The 21,725-nt window shown below is 42.4% G+C and overlaps 1 protein-coding gene across 3 annotated transcripts in view; it reads left to right on the top strand.

Moving 5' to 3' along the window:
* Positions 1 to 21,725, top strand: part of Ylpm1 (YLP motif containing 1) — an 84,350-nt gene that overhangs the window by 6,159 nt on the left and 56,466 nt on the right. For all 3 annotated transcript variants that reach the window (XM_042692486.1, XM_042692484.1, XM_042692485.1), the window contains exons 2-4: positions 13,103 to 13,339; positions 14,712 to 14,891; positions 16,342 to 17,309. In XM_042692486.1, coding sequence (XP_042548420.1) covers positions 13,103 to 13,339; positions 14,712 to 14,891; positions 16,342 to 17,309 — 1,385 coding nt within the window. The remainder of the gene's footprint in view (positions 1 to 13,102; positions 13,340 to 14,711; positions 14,892 to 16,341; positions 17,310 to 21,725) is intronic.

The raw sequence follows: 21,725 nt of genomic DNA, 5'->3' as shown, positions 1-21,725 counted from the left end.
AAGGCCAACCTGGGCTACAGAGAAGTGTCTTTTTTTTTTTTTTGCCAGTTGTGGGGCTGAACTCAGGGCCTAGGTGCTGTCCCTCAGCTCTTCAGCTCAAGGCTAGCGCCTACCACTTGAGCCACAGCACCACTTCCAGTTTTTTCTACTTATATGGTGCTGAGGAATTGAACCCAGGGCTTTATGCATGCGAGGCCAGCACTCTACCACTGAGCCACCTTCCCAGCCCGAGCATGTGTCTTTAAAAACAAAAAACAAATTCCTTTTTGGGTGCTAGTGGCTCATACCCATAACCCTAGCCACTCAGGGGGCTGAGATATGAGAATCAAGGTTCAGAGCCAGCTCTGGCAGGAAAGTCTGTGTGATACTCATCTCCAATTAACTAACAAATAGCCAGAAGTGGAGGTTTGGCTTAAGTGGTAGAACACTAGCCTTGAGCATTAAAGCTAAGAGGCAGTGCCCAGGCCCTGAATTCAAGCCCCAATATCAGCACTCACACACACAAATACAAATATAATAATTTTTTTTGTCAGTCATGGGGCTTGAACTCTGGGCTTGGGCGCTGTCCTTATGCTTTTCAGCTAAAGATGAGCACTCTACCGCTTGAGCCACAGAGCCACTTGCAGTTTTCTAGTGGTTTATTGGAGATAAGAGTCTCACAGACTTTCCTGCCCGGGCTGTCTTTGAACCGTGCTCCTCAGATCTCAGCCTCCTGAGTAGCTAGGATTACAGGCGTGAGCCACTGGTGCCCAGCTTATAATAATTTCTAGATACCCGTCATGTTCAGACTTTTCTAAATTAACTCAGTAATGTTCTGTTGATTCAAATCAAAATTCAAAAGGGTACACAGAAGACTTAATCTAAAAAAGGGTTTCTTAGCCTCAGTACTACAAACATTTATCACAGTATAATTTCTTCTCTTTTCTTTTTTTGCCAGTCCTAAGGCTTGAACTCAAGGTTTGGGCACTGTCCCTGGGCTTTGTTTGCCCAAGGCTAGCACTCTACCAACTTGAGCCACAGCACCACTCTGGCTTTTTCTGTTTATGTGGTACTGAGGAATCAAACCCAGGGCTTCATGCATGCAAAGCAAGCACTCTGCCACTAAACCACATTCACAACCCAGTATAATTTCTTTTTTTTTTTTTTCTTTTTTTTGTCAGTCATGGGACTTGAACTCTGGGCTTGGGCACTATCCTTGTGCTCTTCAGCTCAAGACGAGTGCTCTACTGCTTGAGCTACAGCACCACTTCCAGTTTTCTAGTGGTTTATTGGAGATAAGAGTCTCACAGACTTTCCTGTCCTGGCTGGTTTTGAACCATGATCCTCAGATCTGAGCCTCCTGAGTAGCTAGGATTACAGGCATGAGCCATCAGTGCCCGGCTCAGTATAATATCTTGTATGGGAGATTTAGCAATATCTCCTGACCAGTAGATGCCAGTTTCTATGCCCAGTTGAGACAGTAAAATATTTTCAGACATTGACAGGTATGCCTTGAAGGACACAAATTGTCCTCAATTGGGATCCCCACATCTAAGTTTCTCTTATTCCCTTCCTATCTTGTGCTTTTGAGTATGAAGAAAAGTCTGTAACAAGTTCCCTAGAGAATATTCCACATTCTTCTGGCTTGTCTGCTATCTCATGGTATCATTTAATTTGTTTCTCTCTCTTATTCTTATTTTGTGGTTAGATGTTAATTCTAATACTTCATAGATTTAGGTTGAAGTTCTGCTTTTTCTTGGCAAGTGTAGTGCACAAGTGGTACACTGTATCCTATCACAAGACACATATGCCTGTTCCTGGTTCAGGTGGTGACAGTCTGGACCCTCCTCTTTTGTAAAACTTGCTATCAGTCTTGCATCTAATGTTTTATGTAGTGATTCCATTTATGGTCTTTTGTGTCAGTAAATTATTTCTCCAGTTCACCATAAAGTGATTTTCCCCCCTGCTATTTCTTCCCCACTTAAAATGGAATGCTGTATGGAAAAACTTTCATTTATTAACTAGAGCTGTTTGGAAATACATTTAGGAAAGCCAGGATAAATACTTGCTGTTCTCTCTTTGTTTCTTGTTTATTTGCTTTTTAGTTTTCTGAGTAGGCTCTGAAAATTTTACAGAGTTTTGTGCGTGCGTGCTGATCCTAGGGTTTGAACTCCGGGCCTGGGCCCTGTCTCTGAGCTTCTTTTGCTCAAGGGTAGTACTCTACCACTTGATCCACAGCGCCACTTCAGCTTTTTCTGAATAGTTTATTGGTGATAAAGAATCTTCTGCCTGGGCTGGCTTCGAACTGTGATTCTCCAGATCTCAACTTCCAAAGTAGCCACCAGCACCCAACGAGCTTTATTTTTTAAAACTTACTGTTGTATTTATAGTATCCTGCATAGGCTTTAGCACATAATAGGTGGAGATCAATTTTTTGTTGTTGTTGGTGGTAGTCATGGTGCTTGAACTCAGCGTCTGGGCGCTGTCTAAGAGCTTTTTTGCTAAAGGCTAGCACTCTTTACCACTTTGAGCCACAGCAGCACTTCCAGTTTTCTGGTGGTTAATTAGAGATAAGTCTCTCAGACTTCCCTGCCCTGCCTTCAAACTACAATCCTCAAATCTCAGCCTTCTGAGTAGTTAGGATTACAGATATGAGCCATCAGCACCCCGTGAAGATTCTTTTGTTTTGATAATCAAAATGTTTGTTCATGTATTTATATTGTTATTATTGTTATTTAAAGGTGATGGATAGGTTACAGTTTCGTAAGTCAAGTAATAAATATATTTCTTTTTTTTTGGTCGGTTGTGGGGGTTGAACTAGGGGCTTAGATGCTGTTCCTGAACTATACCACTTTGAGTTACAGAGCCACTTCTGGTTTTCTGGTGGTTAATTGGAGAGTCTCACACTTTCCTGTCCAGGCTGGCTTTGTTTGTTTGTTTGTTTGTTTTTGGGTCCGGTCCTGGGGCCTGAACTCTAGGCCTGGGCGCTGTCCCTCAGCTCTTCAGCTCAAGGCTAGCGCTCTACCACTTGAACCACAGCGCCACTTACGGCTTTTTTTTTCTTTTTGCTTATGTGGTGCTGAGGAATTGAACCTAGGGCCTCATGCATGCAAGGCAAGCGCTCTACCACTGAGCCACCTTCCCAACCCTCCAGGCTGGCTTTGATTGCAATCCTCAGATCTCAGCCTCCTGAGTAGCTAGGATTACACGCGTGAATCACCAGCATCCAGTTATGAGTTCCTTCCTTCCTTCCTTCCTTCCTTCCCTCCCTCCCTCCCTCCCTCCCTCCCTCCCTCCCCTGGGCCTTGAACTAAGGGTCTGGGCACTGTTCCTGAGCTGCTTTTGCTCAGTGCTAGCACTCTAACTCTTGAGCCACACTCCACTTCAGGCTTTTTCTGTGTATGTGGTACTGAGGAATTGAACCCAGGGCTACATGCATGAAATGCAAGCACTCTACCCCTAAGCCACATTTCCAGCCCTGAGTACATTTCTTTTTGGACAAGGTGAGCTCTCCCAGTTTTTCCTTCCTGTCCCTACCCACAAGTTACATAGTTCATTTGCAACATAGTATACAGTGAGTACCACTGCTGCATTTGTTCACCCTTTGTCCCTCCATTTCTGTGCCCCCTCCTTGCCCTTCTAAAGACAGATAAATGAACAAACAAGACAAAAAGAAAAGGAAAAACATACAATGTTTCCTTTGAAGATGCTTCTTTTATTCTAAAGTCAGTAGGAAGCCATTGAAGGATTTCCAGTAGGCAAATGTGATAGATTGGCTGTATTTGTGTGGTTCTAGAGATTGAATCTTCAGCCTCCTGCATACCAGGCAAGCACTCTACCACTGAAGTACATCTGCAGCCCTGATTGGTATTTTTGAAAATTCACTCTACTTGTAGTGTGGAGAGTGGAATTGAAAAGTTAAAAAAAATATAGTTGATGAAGTACTTCAGGCAAGAAATAGTGGTTTAGACTTGGACAGTGTCCATGGAGATTTAGAAAAGTAGAAAAGAGTGGAAGAATATTTAGTGTTAGGTGCCAGTTGGAGATAAATTAAGTAGTTGTGGCAAGGGAGATATTAAAGAAAGATCCTAGGTTTAGGATAGACTGCTAAGTGATCAATAAGTCCCTTTAGTACATACGAAAACCTAGAGAAGGAAGAGGAAGAACATCTGAAGATAAGGAGAAAATGATGGATGAGTTAAGTTTTACTGGAGTTTTAGGTCCTTAGGACATAGATTCCAAGTAGAAATGTCCATTTGGAAGTTAGATGAGAAGCCTGAAGTGTGAAAGCAACATCTGGTAATTCATCAATATAAAATACTATTAAAGACACTGAAATACATGAGGTCTTCTGAGGAATGTGGCAGGTTAAGAACCAAGGACATGGCTGTTAGCCTCACAGAATAGCAGCATCTAAGGAAACCATTGGAAGAAAGGCCAAATCAAGTTGGTGAAGAAGCACAGAGAATCCAGGGATACAGCGGGTGAAGAACAGGGAGTGATCAGCTATGTCAGGCACTGCTGAAAGGTCAAGCAAGGTTGAGAATTGAGTTGTCTTTTGTACTTACTGACATGTAGATTATTGTTGACCTTGGCAGGAGCAGTATCATAGTGACTGAAGCCATATTGCATTGATTTGAGGAGTGATGGAAGGTGAGGATGGGGATGGTGAGTATAGACAACTCTTTCAAGAAGTTTGTGATTGAAGAGGATTGAGGGAGAATGAGGGCAAGAGCTGGAGGAAGAGGCAGTAAAGCAGCATTTTTCTTCTTTTTGAAAATGGAGACTAAATTTACCTGGTAGCCCTAGACTAGAATGTGAGCCTCAAAAATATTTAAAATAAATTTCTAAAATGGAAATATGACTCGATTATTTTACCAGATTTTTCTCTGCTTGCTTTAAGATAAAGACATAGAACATTCAGTATTACAGACATTTGTAATAATCTTCATGGATTGGGAAGGTAACCTTCCAAATTAATCTCTAAACTGTTGTACACATTCACCCTTCTTTACATTTCCCTACTTGAAAAATTATTTTACTAACCTAGTTCATTACTGTGCTATTACCAAGTGGTCACTAAGTGCTTCCTGAAAAGTCTTTTTTTTTCTTTTGGGTCCGGTCGTGGGCCTGCACTCTGGGCCTGGGCGCTGTCCCTCAGTTCTTCAGCTCAAGGCTGGAGCTCTACCACATGAGCTACAGTGCCACTTCCAGCTTTTTTCTTTTTGCTTATGTAGTGCTGAGGAATCGAACCCAGGGCCTCATGCATGCAAGGCAAGTGCTCTACCACTGAGCCATCTTCCCAGCCCCCTGAAAAGTCTTTGTACACATAGCAAATAGTTCTTAAATTCTTTGTCTTCAATCTATGTCTTAAATTTATGTCTTTGTGTCTTGGCTTAATCTTTTAAAAAATGTGATAGGCTATGATTTTCCCCCACCAGCATCCCTTATGAGATGAAATTGTCTGATGTAATAAGACTTTCAAAAGTGGCTTAGAGGCCTGGGAAGTTGGCTCAATGGTAGAGTGCTTGCCTTGCATGCATGAGGCCCTAGGTTTGATTCCTCAGCACCACATAAGCAAAAAGAAAAAAGCCGGGAAGTGGCACTGAGGCTCAAGTGGTAGAGTGCTAGCCTTGAGCTGAAGAGCTGAGGGACAGCGCCCAGGCCCAGAGTTCAGGCCCCACGACCGGACCCAAAAAAAATTAAAAAAAAAAAAAAAAAAAAAAAAAAAAAGTGGCTTAGACCTGTAATCCTAGCTTCTCAGGAGGCTGAGATCTGAGGATGGCAGTTTGAAGCCAGCCCATACAGAAAAGAGAGAGACTTTTTTTTTAATTTTATTTTTTTGTAAAGATGCTGTATAGAGGGGTTACAGGTACATGACTAAGATAATGAGTACATTTCTTGTCAAACATTGTTACCCGCTCTTTTTTTTTCCTATCATCCTTTCCCTCCATGTCCCCCACTCCCACCCTAAGAGAGAGACTCTCCAATTAACCACCAGAAAACCAGAGATAGCACTGTGGCTCAAATGGTAGAACACTAATCTTGAGCAAAAAATGTTCAGGGACTGCACCTAGGCCCTGAATTCAAGCCTCATACCCAACAAAAAAAAAGAGAGAGAGAGAGAGAAGAAAAAAATAAAACTAGCTTCTTATCTGTCATTGCTAGCAAGTTCAGGCACAACTTTTTTTTTTTTTTGTCCTGGGTCTTGAACTGTGGGTTTGGGCGCTTCCCTCAGCTCTTCAGCTCAAGATGAGCGCTCTACGCTTGAGCCAGAGAGCCACTTCTGGTTTTCTAATGGTTAATTGGAAATAAGAGTCTCAGACTTTTCTGCCTGGGCTGGCTTTGAACCGTGATCCTCAGATCTCAGCCTCCTGAGTAGCTAGGATTATTGGCGTGAGCCACCAGTGCCCACCTATGACTTCTTTTTTTCTAAAATAATCACCTTTCTCTTGGAGCCATTGAGGATATTTCAGAAGTCATTATTATTCATTTTTAGAGCTGTGAAAATGCAGGGAAGGAGAAAGGTGGCTGGGAGTAGGGGAGAAGAGAAGGTGATGGGGTGAATATGATTGAAGTGCAATGTCACAATGAAATGCATCAGTATTAGTTAGTTTTTCTTTTAATTTCTTTTTTTTTTTGGTGGGGTCCGGATATGGGGCCTGAACTCTGGGCCTGGGCGCTGTCCCTCAGCTCTTCAGCTCAAGGCTAGTACTCTACCACTTGAGCCACAGCGCCACTTCCGGCTTTTTTTCTTTTTGGTTATGTGGTGCTGAGGAACTAACCCAGGGTCTCATGCATGCAAGGCAAGCGCTCTACCACTGAGCCACCTTCCCAGCCCCTATTAGTTAGTTTTTCTCATTTGATCCACAAGTTCACTGCTTTTGCTGAGTCAGCATTTAGCCTATTGAAATAGTTGTCTTTATACTGTTTTACATATTTCCATTTCACTTATTTGTTTCAATTTTTCTCTAAAATTCCACATCTGTTTCTTTACTATTCTGAAAGTTTTAATATTTGTCTTATCTACCAGTTTGGTTCTGTTGGTGGATTCATGTTTTTGTTTTTGTTTTTTCCTCCAGTCTTGGGCTTGAACTCTGGGCTTGCATGCTGTCCCTATGGTCACCACTTCTGGTTTTCTGGTAGTTAATTGGAGATAAGAGTCTCATGGAGGGGCTGGGAAGGTGGCTCAGTGGTAGAGTGCTTGCCTTGCATGCCTGAGTCCCTGGGTTCGATTCCTCAGCACCACATAAGCAAAAAGAAAAAAGCCAGAAGTGGCGCTGTGGCTCAAGTGGTAGAGTACTAGCCTTGAGCTGAAGAGCTGAGGGACAGCACCCAGGCCCAGAGTTCAGGCCCCACGACCGGACCCCTCCCCCCCCCCCCAAAAAAAAAAAGAGTCTCACGGAATTTCCTGCCCAGGCTGGCTTTGAACCGTGATCCTCATATGTCAGGCACCCCGCTTGATTCATGCTTTTGTTTTTTGTTTGTTTTGTTGGTTGTGGGGCTTGAATTCTGGACTTGGGCACTGTCCCTCAGCTCTTCAGCTCAATGCTAGGGCTTTTCCACTTGAGCCACAGCACCACTTCTGGTTTTCTAGTGGTTTATTGGAGATAAGTCTCACGGCCTTTCCTACCCTTTCCTGCCCTGGCTGGCTTTGAACCGTGATCCTCATATCTCAGCTTCCTGAATAGCTAGGATTATAGGCGTGAGCCTTCGGCACCTGGCCTTTGATTCATGTTTTGATAGTGGCATTTTTTTTCTATTTTAACTTAATCTCAACTTTTTATTGAATACTGAACATTGCATATAGAAAAACTAAATATTGAGGCTAACAATATTTCTTTTTCTTTTTCTTTTTTTTTTGGTGGGGGTCCAGTCGTGTGCCTGAACTCTGGGCCTGGGCGCTGTCCTCAGCTCTTCAGCTCAAGGCTAGTGCTCTACCACTTGAGCCAAAGCACCACTTCCTGCTTTTTTCTTTTTGTTTATGTGGTGCTGAGGAATGGAACCCAGTGCCTCAGGCATGCAAGGCAAGCACACTACCACTGAGCCACCTTCCCAGCCCCGAGGCTAACAATATTTCTAGGCAAGCACTCTACCATTTGAGCTATGTCCAGTCCATAATTGTGCCTATGTATCTGTGTTTTCTAAGTTTGAACCTGTGGTTTTCACCTTGCTAAAGCAAACAGGCATTCTGCTTGAGGCAGGCCTCCAGCAAAGTGAACTTCTTTTTATGTTGGGTTGTTAGAATGGGATAGAGGTCAAGCCATTGTATTCAAGAGTTTGAGTTGGGCCTTCACCAAAGGCTGGTGCGTACCAGGAAACTGAGATCTGAGAATTATAGCTTGAAGCTACCCTGGGCAGGAAAGTCCTTGAGACTTTTTTTGGGGGGTGGGTGGGGGTGGGGTTTGGTTGTGGGGCCTGAACTTTGGGCCTTGGCGCTTTCCCTCAGCTCTTCAGCTCAAGGCTAGTGCTCTACCACTTGAGCCACAGCACCACTTCCGGCTTTTTTCTTTTTGATTATGTGATGCTGAGGAATCGAACCCAGGGCCTCATGCATGCAAGGCAAGCTCTCTACCACTGAGCCGCCTTCCCAGCCCCTCTTTTTTTTGGGGGGGGGGAGGGTCCGGTCATGGGGCCTGAACTCTGGACCTGGGCGCTGTCCCTCAGCTCTACCACTTGGCTACAGCGCCACTTCCAGCTTTTTTCCTTTTGCTTATGTAGTGCTGAGGAATCGAACCCAAGGCCTCATGCATCCAAGGCAAGCGCTCTACCACTGAGCCACCTTCCCAGCCCCTCCATGAGACTCTTACGTTTAATAAACTACTTTTAAAGAACTAGAAGTGGAGCTATGGCTCAAGTGGTAGAGCACTAGGTGAGCAAAAGAAGCTCAAGGACAGTTCAAGCCCCAGGACTGGCACTAAAAAAAAGTCAGTTGGATTTACATTTTCATTGTCACCTTTTAGTACAGTGTCTTCTTGATTCCTTTAATAATGAGCTGCTCTTGTACTTAGAAATATTGGAAGGCTTTCTTTGTTGTAGCTGTTTTTCCTTCAGACTTAGCCATCCATGTAGACCTTCACAAGACATTCTCTCCATGCTTTTTTTCCTTTCCCAGAGATATAATGTCTTTTGATCATATGATTGATTGGAGCATGGCACACTGCTTTAGTTGCCCAGTGTTTCAAGAGTATCGTATCATGCCGCTTATCACTGGAAGTTCTAGAGACCAGAAAGTCCCAGAATAAGCACAGATTCAGTGTCTGGTGAGGGCTTGTTTCCGTAATGCCTTCCATGCATACTTCCTTGATGGAAACTTTTTTTTTCCCCCTGTTCCTAGGGCTTGAACTCTGGGCTTGGGTGCTCGAGGCTAGCACGCTACCATTTGAGCCACAGAGCCCCTTACAGCTTTTTCTGTGATTACAGTCTCACTAATTTTCTTGCCTTGGCTGGCTTCCAACCTTGACCCTCAGGGGATCTCAGCCTCCTGAGTAGCTATGATTACAGGCATGAGCCACCAGAGCTCAGTGGAAACTCTTTTTCTTGAGACAGGCTCTCACTCTACCAGTCTATTCTCAAATTCGTGATCCTCTTGCTTCAGCCTCCTGAGAAGTAGGGTTACAAGTGTGTACCACTACATCTCACTCCATATGCTGTTATTTGTAGAAGTATCTATGGAAGTTCTTTAGTGAATAGTGTTATGATACCTTTGTATTCCTGAGTGGTAAGATTTTTTTGTTATTTTTAATTAGTTATTGCTTATTTGTACAGTTGATTTTCTTTGAGGTATTTATGTGTTTTTTTGTTTGTTTTTGTCAGTCCTGGAGCTTGAACTCAGTGCCTGGGCATTATCCTTGAGTTTCTTTTTTGCTCAAAGATAGATAGCACTTTACCACTGAGCCACAGCACTGCTTCCAGCTTTTTCTGTTTATGTGGCACTAAGGAATCAAAATTGAACCCAGGGCTTCATGAATGCTAGACAAGCACTTTACCACTGAGCCACATTCCTAGTCCTTGTACTTTAAAGTTGTCACCAATACTGAAATAGTGAATATGGAGCCTTTGTTCCTAGGGGAGTTATAAAGTGAATCTGAAATTCTAATCATATTTTTCAGTTGATTAACATATCTTTGTTTTTATGTATTTTTGGTTCGGAGACACTTGATTTTATATATATTGCTGGTTTATTATCATGACTTCATGGCCAACAGCACTGTTACCAATTGTCAGAATGAAGTTTATAAATACGCATTTTCTCTGTAAGGTGTATCACTGCCTTTTGCTCTAGGAACACTAGACTACTTCAGCTATGCTTTGGGGGCTATGTGAAACAGCAAAATAACCAACAAAAAGCACAAACATTTGAAAAATGTGACACTAAATAAATTATGAAAAGGATGCTTTTCAAGAGGTCAAGAGCTGAAACTAGAAGACACATCCTTTTTTTTTTTTTGGGTGGCTGTAGGGCTTGAACTCTGGACCTGGGTGCTGTCCCTCAGCTCTTCAGCTCAAGGCAAGTGCTCTACTACTTGAACCACAGCGCCCCTTCCGGTTTTCTAGTCGTTAATTGGAGATAAGAGTCTCACGGACTCTCTTGCCCGGGGTTGGCTTTGAACTGTGATCTTCAAATCTCAGTCGCTTGAGTAGCTAGGGTGACAGGTGTGAGCCACTGGGGCCTGACATCTTTTTTTTGCCTAGGGTTTGAATTCAGGGCCTGAGCACTGTCCCTGAGCTTCTTTTGCTCAAGGCTAGCAATTTACCACTTGAGGTACAGCACCACTTCCAGGTTTTTCTGTTTATGTGGTGCTGAGGAATGGAACCTAGGGCTTCATGCATGCTAGGCGTGCATTCTACCACTGAGCCACCTTCCCAGCTCCCAGAATCATTAGCTGGGAGTGAACCCAGGGGTCCACTCAGCTTTTTCACTGCTTTCCACATTTTGTGAATGACTAGGGATGCTCAGCAGGTCTTTTTTTTTTTTTGGGGGGGTCCAGTTGTGGGGCCTAAACTCTGGGCCTGGGCGCTGTCCCTCAGCCCTTCAGCTCAAGGCTAGCGCTCTACCACTTGAGCCACAGCGCCACTTCCGGCTTTTTTCTTTTTGCTTATGTGGTGCTGAGCAATCGAACCCAGGGCCTCGAGCATGCAAGGCAAGCACTCTACCACTGAGCCACCTTCCCAGCCCCTCAGCAGGTCTTTATATTGGAGTTAGAAATAAACATTAATAAAGTATCCCAAATTACATTTCTATAGAATTTATTAATAATGAGCACTGAGTTTGCTTCATACTTATTTTTCCATATTGAACTTACTGTTTTTGTTTTTTAAAGATGTAATCATAAAATAATACTTCAGACAATTAAGCTACAGTATAATTTTGAAGATAAACTGATATTTTTAAAATAAATAGGAAGCTATTTATTTATTTAGAGTACTGGGGATTGAATTCAGGGCCCCTCACTTGCTAGGCAAGTACTTAACCACTTGAGCCATGTCCTTAAGTCCAAGTGAAAGTATTTTAAAACCTAACCTATCTTATGTAGGGGTGTGTGTACACTAATTATACAATGAGCATTTTAAAGAAGGAAATGGCATTTTAAAGAAGGAAATGGGGCAGGAAATGTAGTTCAGCTTAACAAGCAGAAGACCTGAGTTTAAAAAAACAAACAAAAAAGCCAGTATAAGTAGCTCATATAACAATCTTAGCAATTTGGGAAGCTGAGATCTAGAGGACTGTGGTTCAAAGCCAATCTGAACTGAAATATTCTCAAGACTTCCATCTCTAAAACAAACAACACAAATCTGTGCTAGAGGTATAGCATAAGTGGTAGAGCCCTAACAAGCAAGCAAACCAAGTAAGGCTTGAATTCAGTCATCATATGCACATATGCACTTGCACACACACTAAAATAAAGCATAATGTAGGAGTATGAAGGCATAAAGAAAAGGTAAGACTGTGATAATTAATCATAAGATTTCTATGGGTGGGCTGGGAAGGTGGCTTAGTGGTACAGCGCTTGCCTTGCATGCCTGAGGCCCTGGGTTCGATTCCTCAGCACCACATAAGCAAAAAGAAAAATGCCGGGAAGTGGCACTGTGGCTCAAGTGGTAGAGCGCTAGCCTTGAGCTGAAGAGCTGAGGGACAGCGCCCAGGCCCAGAGTTCAGGCCCTATGACCAGACCCCCCCAGAAAAAAATTTTCTATGAGTAAATCATATAAATGTTTTCACTTACAGAAGCATCTTTTTCTTTCTTTCTTTTTCTTTTTTTGGCCAGTCCTGGGGCTTTGAACTCAGGGCTCAGGGCCTGGACTCTGTCTCAGAGCCTCTCTGTGCTCAAGGCTAGTACTCTATCACTTGAACCACAGAACCACTTCTGGCTTTTTCTGAGTAGTTCATTGGAGATAAGAGTCTCATGGACTTTACTGTCCAGGCTGGCTTTGAACTGTGATCTTCAGGCCTCAGCCTCCTGAGTAACCAGGATTACAGAGAAGCATCTTCTTAAACAGTGTTAGCAGGATTTATTTTATATAACAGAATTGAGTAGAAGAAGTGGAAAAAATGGGGGAAATATTTTTTTCTCCCCATGCAAGAAATGAAGACTCCAAAGCATGTGTTTTGAGTAATTTGCTGAATTACTGCATGTTTTAATTCGTCATATAAATTTGCCTTTCTCAATCTAGCTTCTTTTGTGTGTGTGTGTGTGCGTGCGCATGCATGCTCGCTCTCACACACTAGCATGTATGTAGGTGGTACACACATGCATGTGTGCTGATCTTGGGGCTTAAACTCAAGGCCTGAGTTAAAAAATTCAGGTTGTCCCAGAGATTTTCTCAAGGCAAGTGCTCTACCACTTAAGCTACAGCTCCACTTCTGGCTTCTTGTTGGTTAATTGGGGATAAGAGTCTCATATACTTTTCTGCTCAAGTTGGCTTTGAACTGGGATCCTCAGATCTCAACCTCTCTGAGTAGCTAGGATTACCATAGCTAGGATTACAGGTATGAGTCACCCACCCATTTTCCTTTTCACTTACTATAAACAGGTGAACACACAGTTGTAACTCCATCAAAACCAACTTGCAGAAATAGACTACTGTCCACTAAAACTCTAAAGAATGGTTTCTGTTGTAGGAACAACAGCAGTACTGGTATCGACAGCACCTGCTTAGTTTACAGCAGAGGACTAAAGTACATTTGCCGGGACACAAAAAGGGGCCTGCCATAGCAAAGGATGCGCCTGAACCAGTAAAAGAGGAAGTTACTGTTCCTTCCACTAGTCAAGTCTCAGAACCTCTTTCATCTGACGAACCTCCATTACCACCTCCAAATGAGGAGGCACCACCTCCTCTCCCCCCTGAGGAACCCCAGGTAATTGGTGTTTATTAAGTAATTCAATTTTTTTTCTGATTCATTTATGTAAAATTATAAATGGATATTTCACCTGGGCTCAGGTGGCTCATGCCTGTAATCCTAGCTACTCAGGAGGCTGAGATCTGAGGATTGTGGTTTGAAGCCAACCTGAGCAGAAAAGTCCTTATGAAATTCTTATCTCCAATAAACTACTCAAAAAAGCCGGAAGTGGCTCTGTGACTCAAGTGGTAGAGTGCTAGCTTTGAGCTTGAGCACAAAGAGGCTCAGGGACTGTGCCAGGCCCTGAGTTCAAGCCCTAGGACTGATAAACAAACAAATGAATAAGTAAATGGTTATATATTTTTATATATTCAGTGACCTGTAAAATTTTATTTGTGATCAGTTGTCTGCCTTATCAGGTTAAGTAAGAATGAAGAGTCAAGGGGAGTATTTCTTTGTACAAAGGGGACATGTCTTGGTGTATTCATAAAGAAAACACAGGGAGTAGTTAAAATTTTCAACTTTCAGCCATCTAGGCAGTGATGCAGGCACTGACCCTGCTAATTATGACTCTGGTTAAGTTGGTCAATTTTTCTGTGCTTCAGTTTCCTCATAGGCCAAGTAGGCCTCTTTAAATAGTAAATGTCTATAGAGCTATTGAAGCATTAATTAGGATCATCTTCATCACTAGTAGCATAGTAACTAGATTCTCACAGTAGTCCTAAAGTCATTGTTCTTTAAGCTTTATTGAATCATATTGTGATTACATATAGGCCTTTGGTAAAAAGTGACCAAGAAAAGAAATGGAAAAGAAGCATTTTCCCTTAGAGTGTAAGGAGTATAATTGTAAGTTCACTTTCTGGGTAAGTTGTTGACCTATTTAGGAAGAGTAAGCCTTTTATTCTAGTGAAAGATTATGAAATTTATATAACATCATGATAACAATATAGAGTTAGGTGTTTTAATATATGAATAGCTTTTCTCACTTGGACACATGCTTATAGTCCTTGCTACTCAGGAATTTGAGATCTGATAACCAAGGTTTGAAGTTAACTTTGGCTTGTTACCCAGCAAAAAGCCAGAAGTACAGGTGTAGCTTAAGTAGTAGAGCACTAACCTTGAGTGAAAAAGCCAAGTGAGAGTGGGCCCTGAGTTTTACTCAGGGCTCCAATACTGGCACACATGAAAAAACAAACAAATTGTGAGTGTGTGTTTATGTGTGTGTTGTATCTGTGTGTGAGTGCGCACATGTGTATACACATACATACATATATTAGTTTTTCTCAGGCTGACTGAGGTATAGGGATTTTGGAACTTTGTAATACATTTATAAATAAGAATTTGGTTGTGCTTTATGACTTAGATAAAATGTATCCTCTTTTACCTTTAGTCTGAAGACCCAGAAGAAGATGCCAGGTTAAAACAGTTGCAGGCTGCAGCAGCACATTGGCAGCAGCACCAGCAGCATCGAGTAGGCTTCCAATATCAGGGAATAATGCAGAAACACACTCAGCTACAGCAGATCCTACAGCAGTACCAGCAAGTTATACAGCAGCCACCGCATATACAGGTAAGTGCTTGCATCACTGGCAATTGGACAATTGTCCCAAGAATATGTGAAAGATACATTATTCTTGAAAGAGAATTGACTATTGAGGAACTAAAGATATCAAGTAGGACAATTAGTGTTTCCCAAAGGATGCGTAAGTTAAGTATCTACCATTTACCTGGGGCTTGGAGAAGATTTAATCTTTTGGGAAAGGGTAGGTAGAGTCTCCTGATCATGTCAATCTAGATCAGATATTAGATATTATATTATTAAGATATTTAAGAAGCAGGGATTTTTGCCACATATATTCAAGTTAATGCCTGGCTTGGTGGCTCACACCTGTGATCCTAGCTACTCAGGAGACTGAGATCTGAGGATCATAGTTCAAAGCCAATCCAGGCAGGAAAGTCTGTGAGATGCTTATTTCCAATTAACCACCAGAAAAATTGGGAGGCTCAATGCAGTAGAGCACTAGTCTTGAGCAGAAGAGCTCAGGGACAGCGCCCAGGCCCTGAGTTTAAGCCTTACCAAAAAAACAAAACACAAGTTAATTTGTGTTTGCCTACAAACCACTATGGAAACATGTGAATAAATAATTACCAAAAAAGGCCCAAAGAAATAATCACAAAAAAAAAACTAAGTAAATATGCCATAATGATAAAATAATTTGGATTTTGTTTGTCGTGTAGCTTTGGAGTATAATCTTTTGTCTTTTTTTTTTTTTTTGCGGGGGGCTGGGGGTGGGGGTCCGGTCGAGGGGCCTGAACTCTGGGCCTGGACGCTGTCCCTCAGCTCTTCAGCTCAAGGCTAGCGCTCTACCACTTGAGCCACAGCACCACTTCCGGCTTTTTTCTTTTTGCTTATGTGGTGCTGGGGAATCGAACTCAGGGCCTCATGCATGCAAGGCAAGCGCTCTACCACTGAGCCACCTTCCCAGCCCCAATCTTTTATCTTTTGATCTTTAACAATATATTATTTTTCAGGTTTTAAAAATAATCCTTAATAATATAAAAAAAAGTTTTTTTGTGTGTTTGGTTGGTGTTTCCAACTTTATGATAAGTTTGTAAGGAAGGAAGAATAAAGAGTGCTCATCATTGAGAAGACAAACTTTATTGTTCTAATTTCCTAAGGCTTCATATACCATCAACTCATTAATATTTTAACTTACAATTGGTTCTTTTTTTTTTTTTTTTTGTCAGTCATGGGGCTTGAACTCTGGGCCTGGGTGCTGTCTCTCAGCTCTTCGGCTCAAAGCTAGCGCTCTACCACTTGAGCCACAGCACCACTTCCGGTTTTCTGGTGGTTAATGGGTGATAAGAATCTCATGGACTTTCCTTGCCCGGGCTGGCTTTGAACTGTAATCCTCAGATCTCAGCCTCCTGAGTAGCTAGGATTATAGGCGTGAGCCACCACCGCCTGGCTATATCGGTTCTTTAATGCCTTCAAATAATTTTTATTCCTCTGTTTGTAGACCATGTCTGTAGATGTGCAGCTGCGGCATTATGAGATGCAGCAGCAACAATTTCAGCATCTCTACCAAGAATGGGAGCGAGAGTTTCAGCTGTGGGAGGAACAACTCCATTCCTATCCTCATAAAGATCAGCTTCAGGAGTATGAGAAGCAGTGGAAAACGTGGCAGGGACATATGAAAGCCACTCATACCTATCTCCAAGAGAAAGTCAATTCATTTCAGAACATGAAGAACCAGTACATGGGGAACATGTCAATGCCACCTCCTTTTGTTCCGTATTCTCAGATGCCTCCACCTTTACCAACAATGCCCCCTCCGGTATTGCCTCCATCATTACCACCACCAGTCATGCCCCCTGCCCTACCTGCTACTGTGCCACCACCTGGCATGCCACCACCCGTAATGCCACCTTCTCTGCCAACCTCTGTTCCTCCACCAGTGATGCCTCCATCTCTCTCCTCAGCAGGGCCACCCCCAGTCCTTCCTCTACCTTCCCTTTCTTCTACAGGGCCACCCCCAGTCCTTCCCCCACCATCTCTCTCTTCAGGGGCACCTCCACCTGTCCTGCCCCTCCCACCGTTGTCTTCAGCCACACCTCCTCCCGGAATACCTCCCCCTGGAGTTCCACCAGGGATGCCTCCTCAGTTACCAACAGCCCCAGTTCCACCAGCTTCCGGTTCTCAGAACTCACAAGTTCCGGAGAAACCTAGACCAGCACTTCTTCCCACGCCTGTGTCTTTTGGTTCAGCCCCACCATCAGCTTATCACCCTCCACTACAATCAGAGCAAGTGAATTCTAAACCTCCTCTAAGCAAGCCTACTTTGCCATACAGTTCATTCTCATCTGAACAAGGACTTGGGGACTCTTCTCAGTCAATCTCTGCAGCCAAGGACATGCCAGTGAGGTCAGGTGGACTGCTTCCAGATCCTCCTAGAAGTAGTTACTTGGAAGGTCCAAGAGGCCCAAGGTAGGTCTGCTGGTTTTTTTTTTTTGTTGCTGTTGGTTTGTTTGTTGGGCTGTTATAACTTAAGTTGCATAAGTTTTAAAGGAATCAAAACATTCATTTATACAATTTTTGTAATTTCTTTGTATATTCCTGGTTTATAGGTTAATGACATTAATAGTATTTGCTTATTTGATATAATCTAGAAAAGATAACATGCTCCCATTTCTTGAATGTGATATAGATAGTATGATTCGTTACAAATGTGTTTTATAGGGTATTGGCTTTTCAGGTTGGTTCAGAAATAATATTTTCAAACTTAAGACAGGGTATGAATTACATACCTGTAATCGCAGCTCGTCAGAAGCATTAGTAGGATGATCAGGTCTGAAACTGGCCCCAAACAAAAAGCATGAGACCCTATTAAAAAAAATAGCTAAAGCAGGGCTGGGAAGGTGGCTCAGTGGTAGAGTGCTTGCCTTGCATGCCTGAGGCCCTGGGTTCGATTCCTCAGTACCACATAAGCAAAAAGAAAAAAGCCGGAAGTGGCACTGTGGCTCAAGTGGTAGAGCACTAGCCTTGAGCTGAAGAGCTGAGGGACAGCGCTCAGACCCAGAGTTCAGGCGCCACGACCGGAAAATTTAAAAAAAATAAAAAAAAATAGCTAAAGCAAAAAAGAACTGAGGATATGACTTAAGTGGTAGAGTACTTATCCTGAGTTCAAATACCAGTATTGCCCCCAAAACTCCACAACCCAAAAACTTAGTTATCTTTCTTTATTTTCATTTATTTGACAAATACTTGGATTGGCAAATACTGTTCATTAGAATAGGGTGGCCTGGGACTCATCCTGTATCTCAGGCTGTCCTCACATAATCCTTCTGACTCAGCCTCCTGAGTGCTGGGATTACAGGTATGTGTCATCATGCTTGTCTATTAAGTAGAACCTTATTCAGCAAATATTTATGAAGTTCCTGCTCTGTGCTTACAGCCATGAGTAAAACAAAAGTGGCAAAATCCCTTTCCTCATGGTGCCTTCCCTATTTTTAATTAGGGAAATCTTTTTCTTTTCTCCGTATCTCAATATATATTTCGAAAAGAAAATTATTATAATGAGCAGTTTCTGTTTTTGTTTGTTTTGGCTATAGGACCTGGGGGCTTGAACTCAGGGCCTAGACACTGTCCTTGAGCTTTTTTTTTCTTTTTCTTTTTCTTTTTTTTCCTCAAGACTAGTACTCTGTCACTTGAGCAACAAATTTTTGCTGGCTTCTAACTGCAATCCTCAGATCTTAGCCTCCTTAGTAGCTAGGATTATGGGCATGAGTCACCAGCACCCAGCTGTTTTGTTTAACTTTTTAAAAAGTATAAAATTCAGCTGGGCCTAGTGGTGTATATTTCTTTTTTTTTTTTTTTGGTCCGGTCGTGGGGCCTGAACTCTGGGCCTGGGCACTGTCCCTCAGCTCTTCAGCTCAAGGCTAGTGCTCTACCACTTGAGCCACAGCGCCACTTCTGGCTTTTTTCTTTTTGCTTATGTGGTGCTGAGGAATCGAACTCAGGGCCTTGAGCATGCAAGGCAAGCGCTCTACCACTGAGCCACCTTCCCAGCCCCTAGTGGTGTATATTTCTGAAATCCCAACACTTAAGAGGCTGAGACAGGAGGAAGTTTGCAGCCTGCCAGGTCTACATATAGCAAGATCCTGTCTCAAAAAAAACAAAAACAAAAAAACCATAAGAAGATAAATAAAAATGTGTTGAATTCATCTTTCCAAGTTTGTATGAATATGTTTTTCTCCCAGGGTGATCTATATGGTAAGTTCTCTGTAGAAAAATATTTTCAATCAAGTTTTTTTTCTTAATTGAAAATTAAAAATGTGTGTATTAGAATGTACTAGAAAATATAAACATTATAGAAAATTATAGAAAAAAACTGAGTCATTTAACCCTGTCATTGATTAAAAACATGTATATATCACTCACACACACACACACACACACACACACACACACACACACACACACACACACACACACACACACACACACACACACACACACACACACACACACACACACACGGTCGTTCTGACTTTATTGTCTTATCACTTGCTTTTTCTCTTATGTGTGAATTGCTTAGCTTTCCATCTAAGCATCAGTGGATCCATATCATCATTTTGAACTTATTCATTTATTATTATTACTTTTTGATGCCAATCCTGGGGCTTGAACTTAGCCTGGGCACTGCCCCTGAGCTTTTTTTGTTCAAGGCTGGAGCTCTAGGATTTGGGGATTTAGCTCAGTGGTAGAGCTCTTGCCTGGCAAGTGCAAAGCGAGCTCTGCCACTTGAGCCACAGCTTCACTTCTGGCCTTTTTTTTTTTTTTCTTTGGGTCCGGTCATGGGGCTTGAACTCTGGGCCTGGGCGCTGTCCCTCAGCTCTTCAGCTCAAGGCTAGCGCTCTACCACTTGAGCCACAGCGCCACTTCCGGCTTTTTTCTTTGTTTTGCTTATGTGGTGCTGAGGAATCAAACCCAGGGCCTCAGGCATGCAAGGCAAGCACTCTATCACTGAGCCACCTTCCCAGCCCACTTCTGGCCTTTTTGGTGGTTAATTGGAGATAAGAGTCCATAGACTTTTCTGGCCAGGTTGGCCAGGAAACTTGTTCCCCAAGTTTAAAATATTAAGTTCAGTGTGCCACAAACTCCATCCTAAGTCAAAGCTAAGAGAAAATGTAATTAATTTCTTTGTCTATCAAGAAGACTTGTAGGAATCAGTATAAATATCAGTATCTCTGGAGACTCTTCTGTTTCATATTTATCCTTTACAGACTGGAGCTAAGAGGACAAATAAGTTGCTCAGTCAGATCATCATGTGGCTGGGAGAGTGCAACCAAATCTATACCCATGTGGAACTTAGTCTACAAGGTCCCCAAAGCAAAAGCACTAGTCAACCACTTTTTCATGCCATACCGTAGATTCATGCTATAGATAATTACATTTACATGTGTAATGTGTTTCATCTTCTTGATTTGAATTTTATCTAGTGATTAAACACTGCCATTTAGCTCTAGAGAGTAATTTAACTTGCCAGAAGGGCATTCTTCCCCTCACCCTCTTCTGGCAGCACTGTGGTTTGAACTCCTGATCTCAAATTTGCTAAGCCAATGCTCTTAATATTTGAGCCATTTTGCCAGCCCTTTTTGTGTTGATTATCTTTTGAGAGAGGGTCTTACTTCTGGCCTGGGTCAGCCTATCTGTGATCCTGTATATTTATACTTACCCCACATAGCTAGGATAACAGGTCTGAGCCACCTCACCCATTGGTTAAAGTGGAGCTTTATAAACATTTTGCCCAGGCTGGCCTCCAACCATGATCCCCAAATCTTCACCTCCTGTGTAGGTAGTATTAAAAGTTTGGGCCACATCATTTGGCAGAGGACAATTTTAATACCTCATGAAAAATACTTTCTATTCCCATTTCTGTCATCTTAATATTTTCTCTTTGCCTACCAAATCTTGGCTTTGTAAATTTAGGGCTATTTTAAGCTTTTTTGAAGGGTGCTGTTAATAATCTTAGTGCTGGAAGTATCTTAGCAATGTATTACCTCTCTATGGCAACTCGTGTGTTGCATTTTAGTTTGCCATGCTGGGTAGCTTGTATCAACCTAATTATTTCTTACAATGATTTGGGGAGGTTATAAATTCCCCCAGACAGTTCGGAGATGACATTAGAATTTAGAACCATCCTACTTTTAAGTCCATTATACTTCCTATAGCAAGCAGTTGGTAGACTCTGCTTGAACTTTGGTCATTTGACAATTGGGACTACTGGCCTGTAAGATCTTGAGTCTCCCAGAATGCTTATTCTGTTTTTTATAACTCTTGGTTTCTAGACCTACTTCTGTGACAGATAATTGTCTTACACAGAATTAATTATCCTATCCTACTTCTATAGCATGCCACTACAATTATTTTAAAATTACTGATATTTTTCTAGGCCTCATCCTCTCTGCTCTTCCAGTTGCATGTATTTTTTTCTTTTTCTTTCTTTCTTTTTTTTGGGGGGGGTCTGGTCGTGGGGCCTGAACTCTGGGCCTGGGCGCTGTCCCTCAGCTCTTCAACTCAAGGCTAGCGCTCTACCACTTGAGCCACAGTGCCACTTCCAGCTCTTTTCTTTTTGCTTATGTGGTGCTGAGGAATCAAACCCAGGGCCTCAGGCATGCAAGGCAAGCGCTCTACCCCTGAGCCACCTTCCCAGCCCTTATTTTTTTCTTTTCACATTATCATTGGTTCTAATCTCCTTCTGCCACACTGCTCACTGTTCTTTAAGGGGCCAGTGGTTTGTGATACTTCTCCAGAATTAACATTTATTCAGGTTCAGAGGATTATGAGCCTATCCTCAATTTATTATATATACTATGCTTACCTAGTTTAACAGATTCCTTA

The sequence above is a fragment of the Dipodomys spectabilis genome, unplaced genomic scaffold (genome assembly GCF_019054845.1).
Source record: "Dipodomys spectabilis isolate Male_0828 unplaced genomic scaffold, ASM1905484v1 ptg000157l, whole genome shotgun sequence".
Taxonomy (NCBI): Eukaryota; Metazoa; Chordata; class Mammalia; order Rodentia; family Heteromyidae; genus Dipodomys; species Dipodomys spectabilis.
The sequence above is the reverse complement of the archived record's forward strand: the minus strand, read 5'-3'. Positions and strand labels throughout refer to the sequence as shown.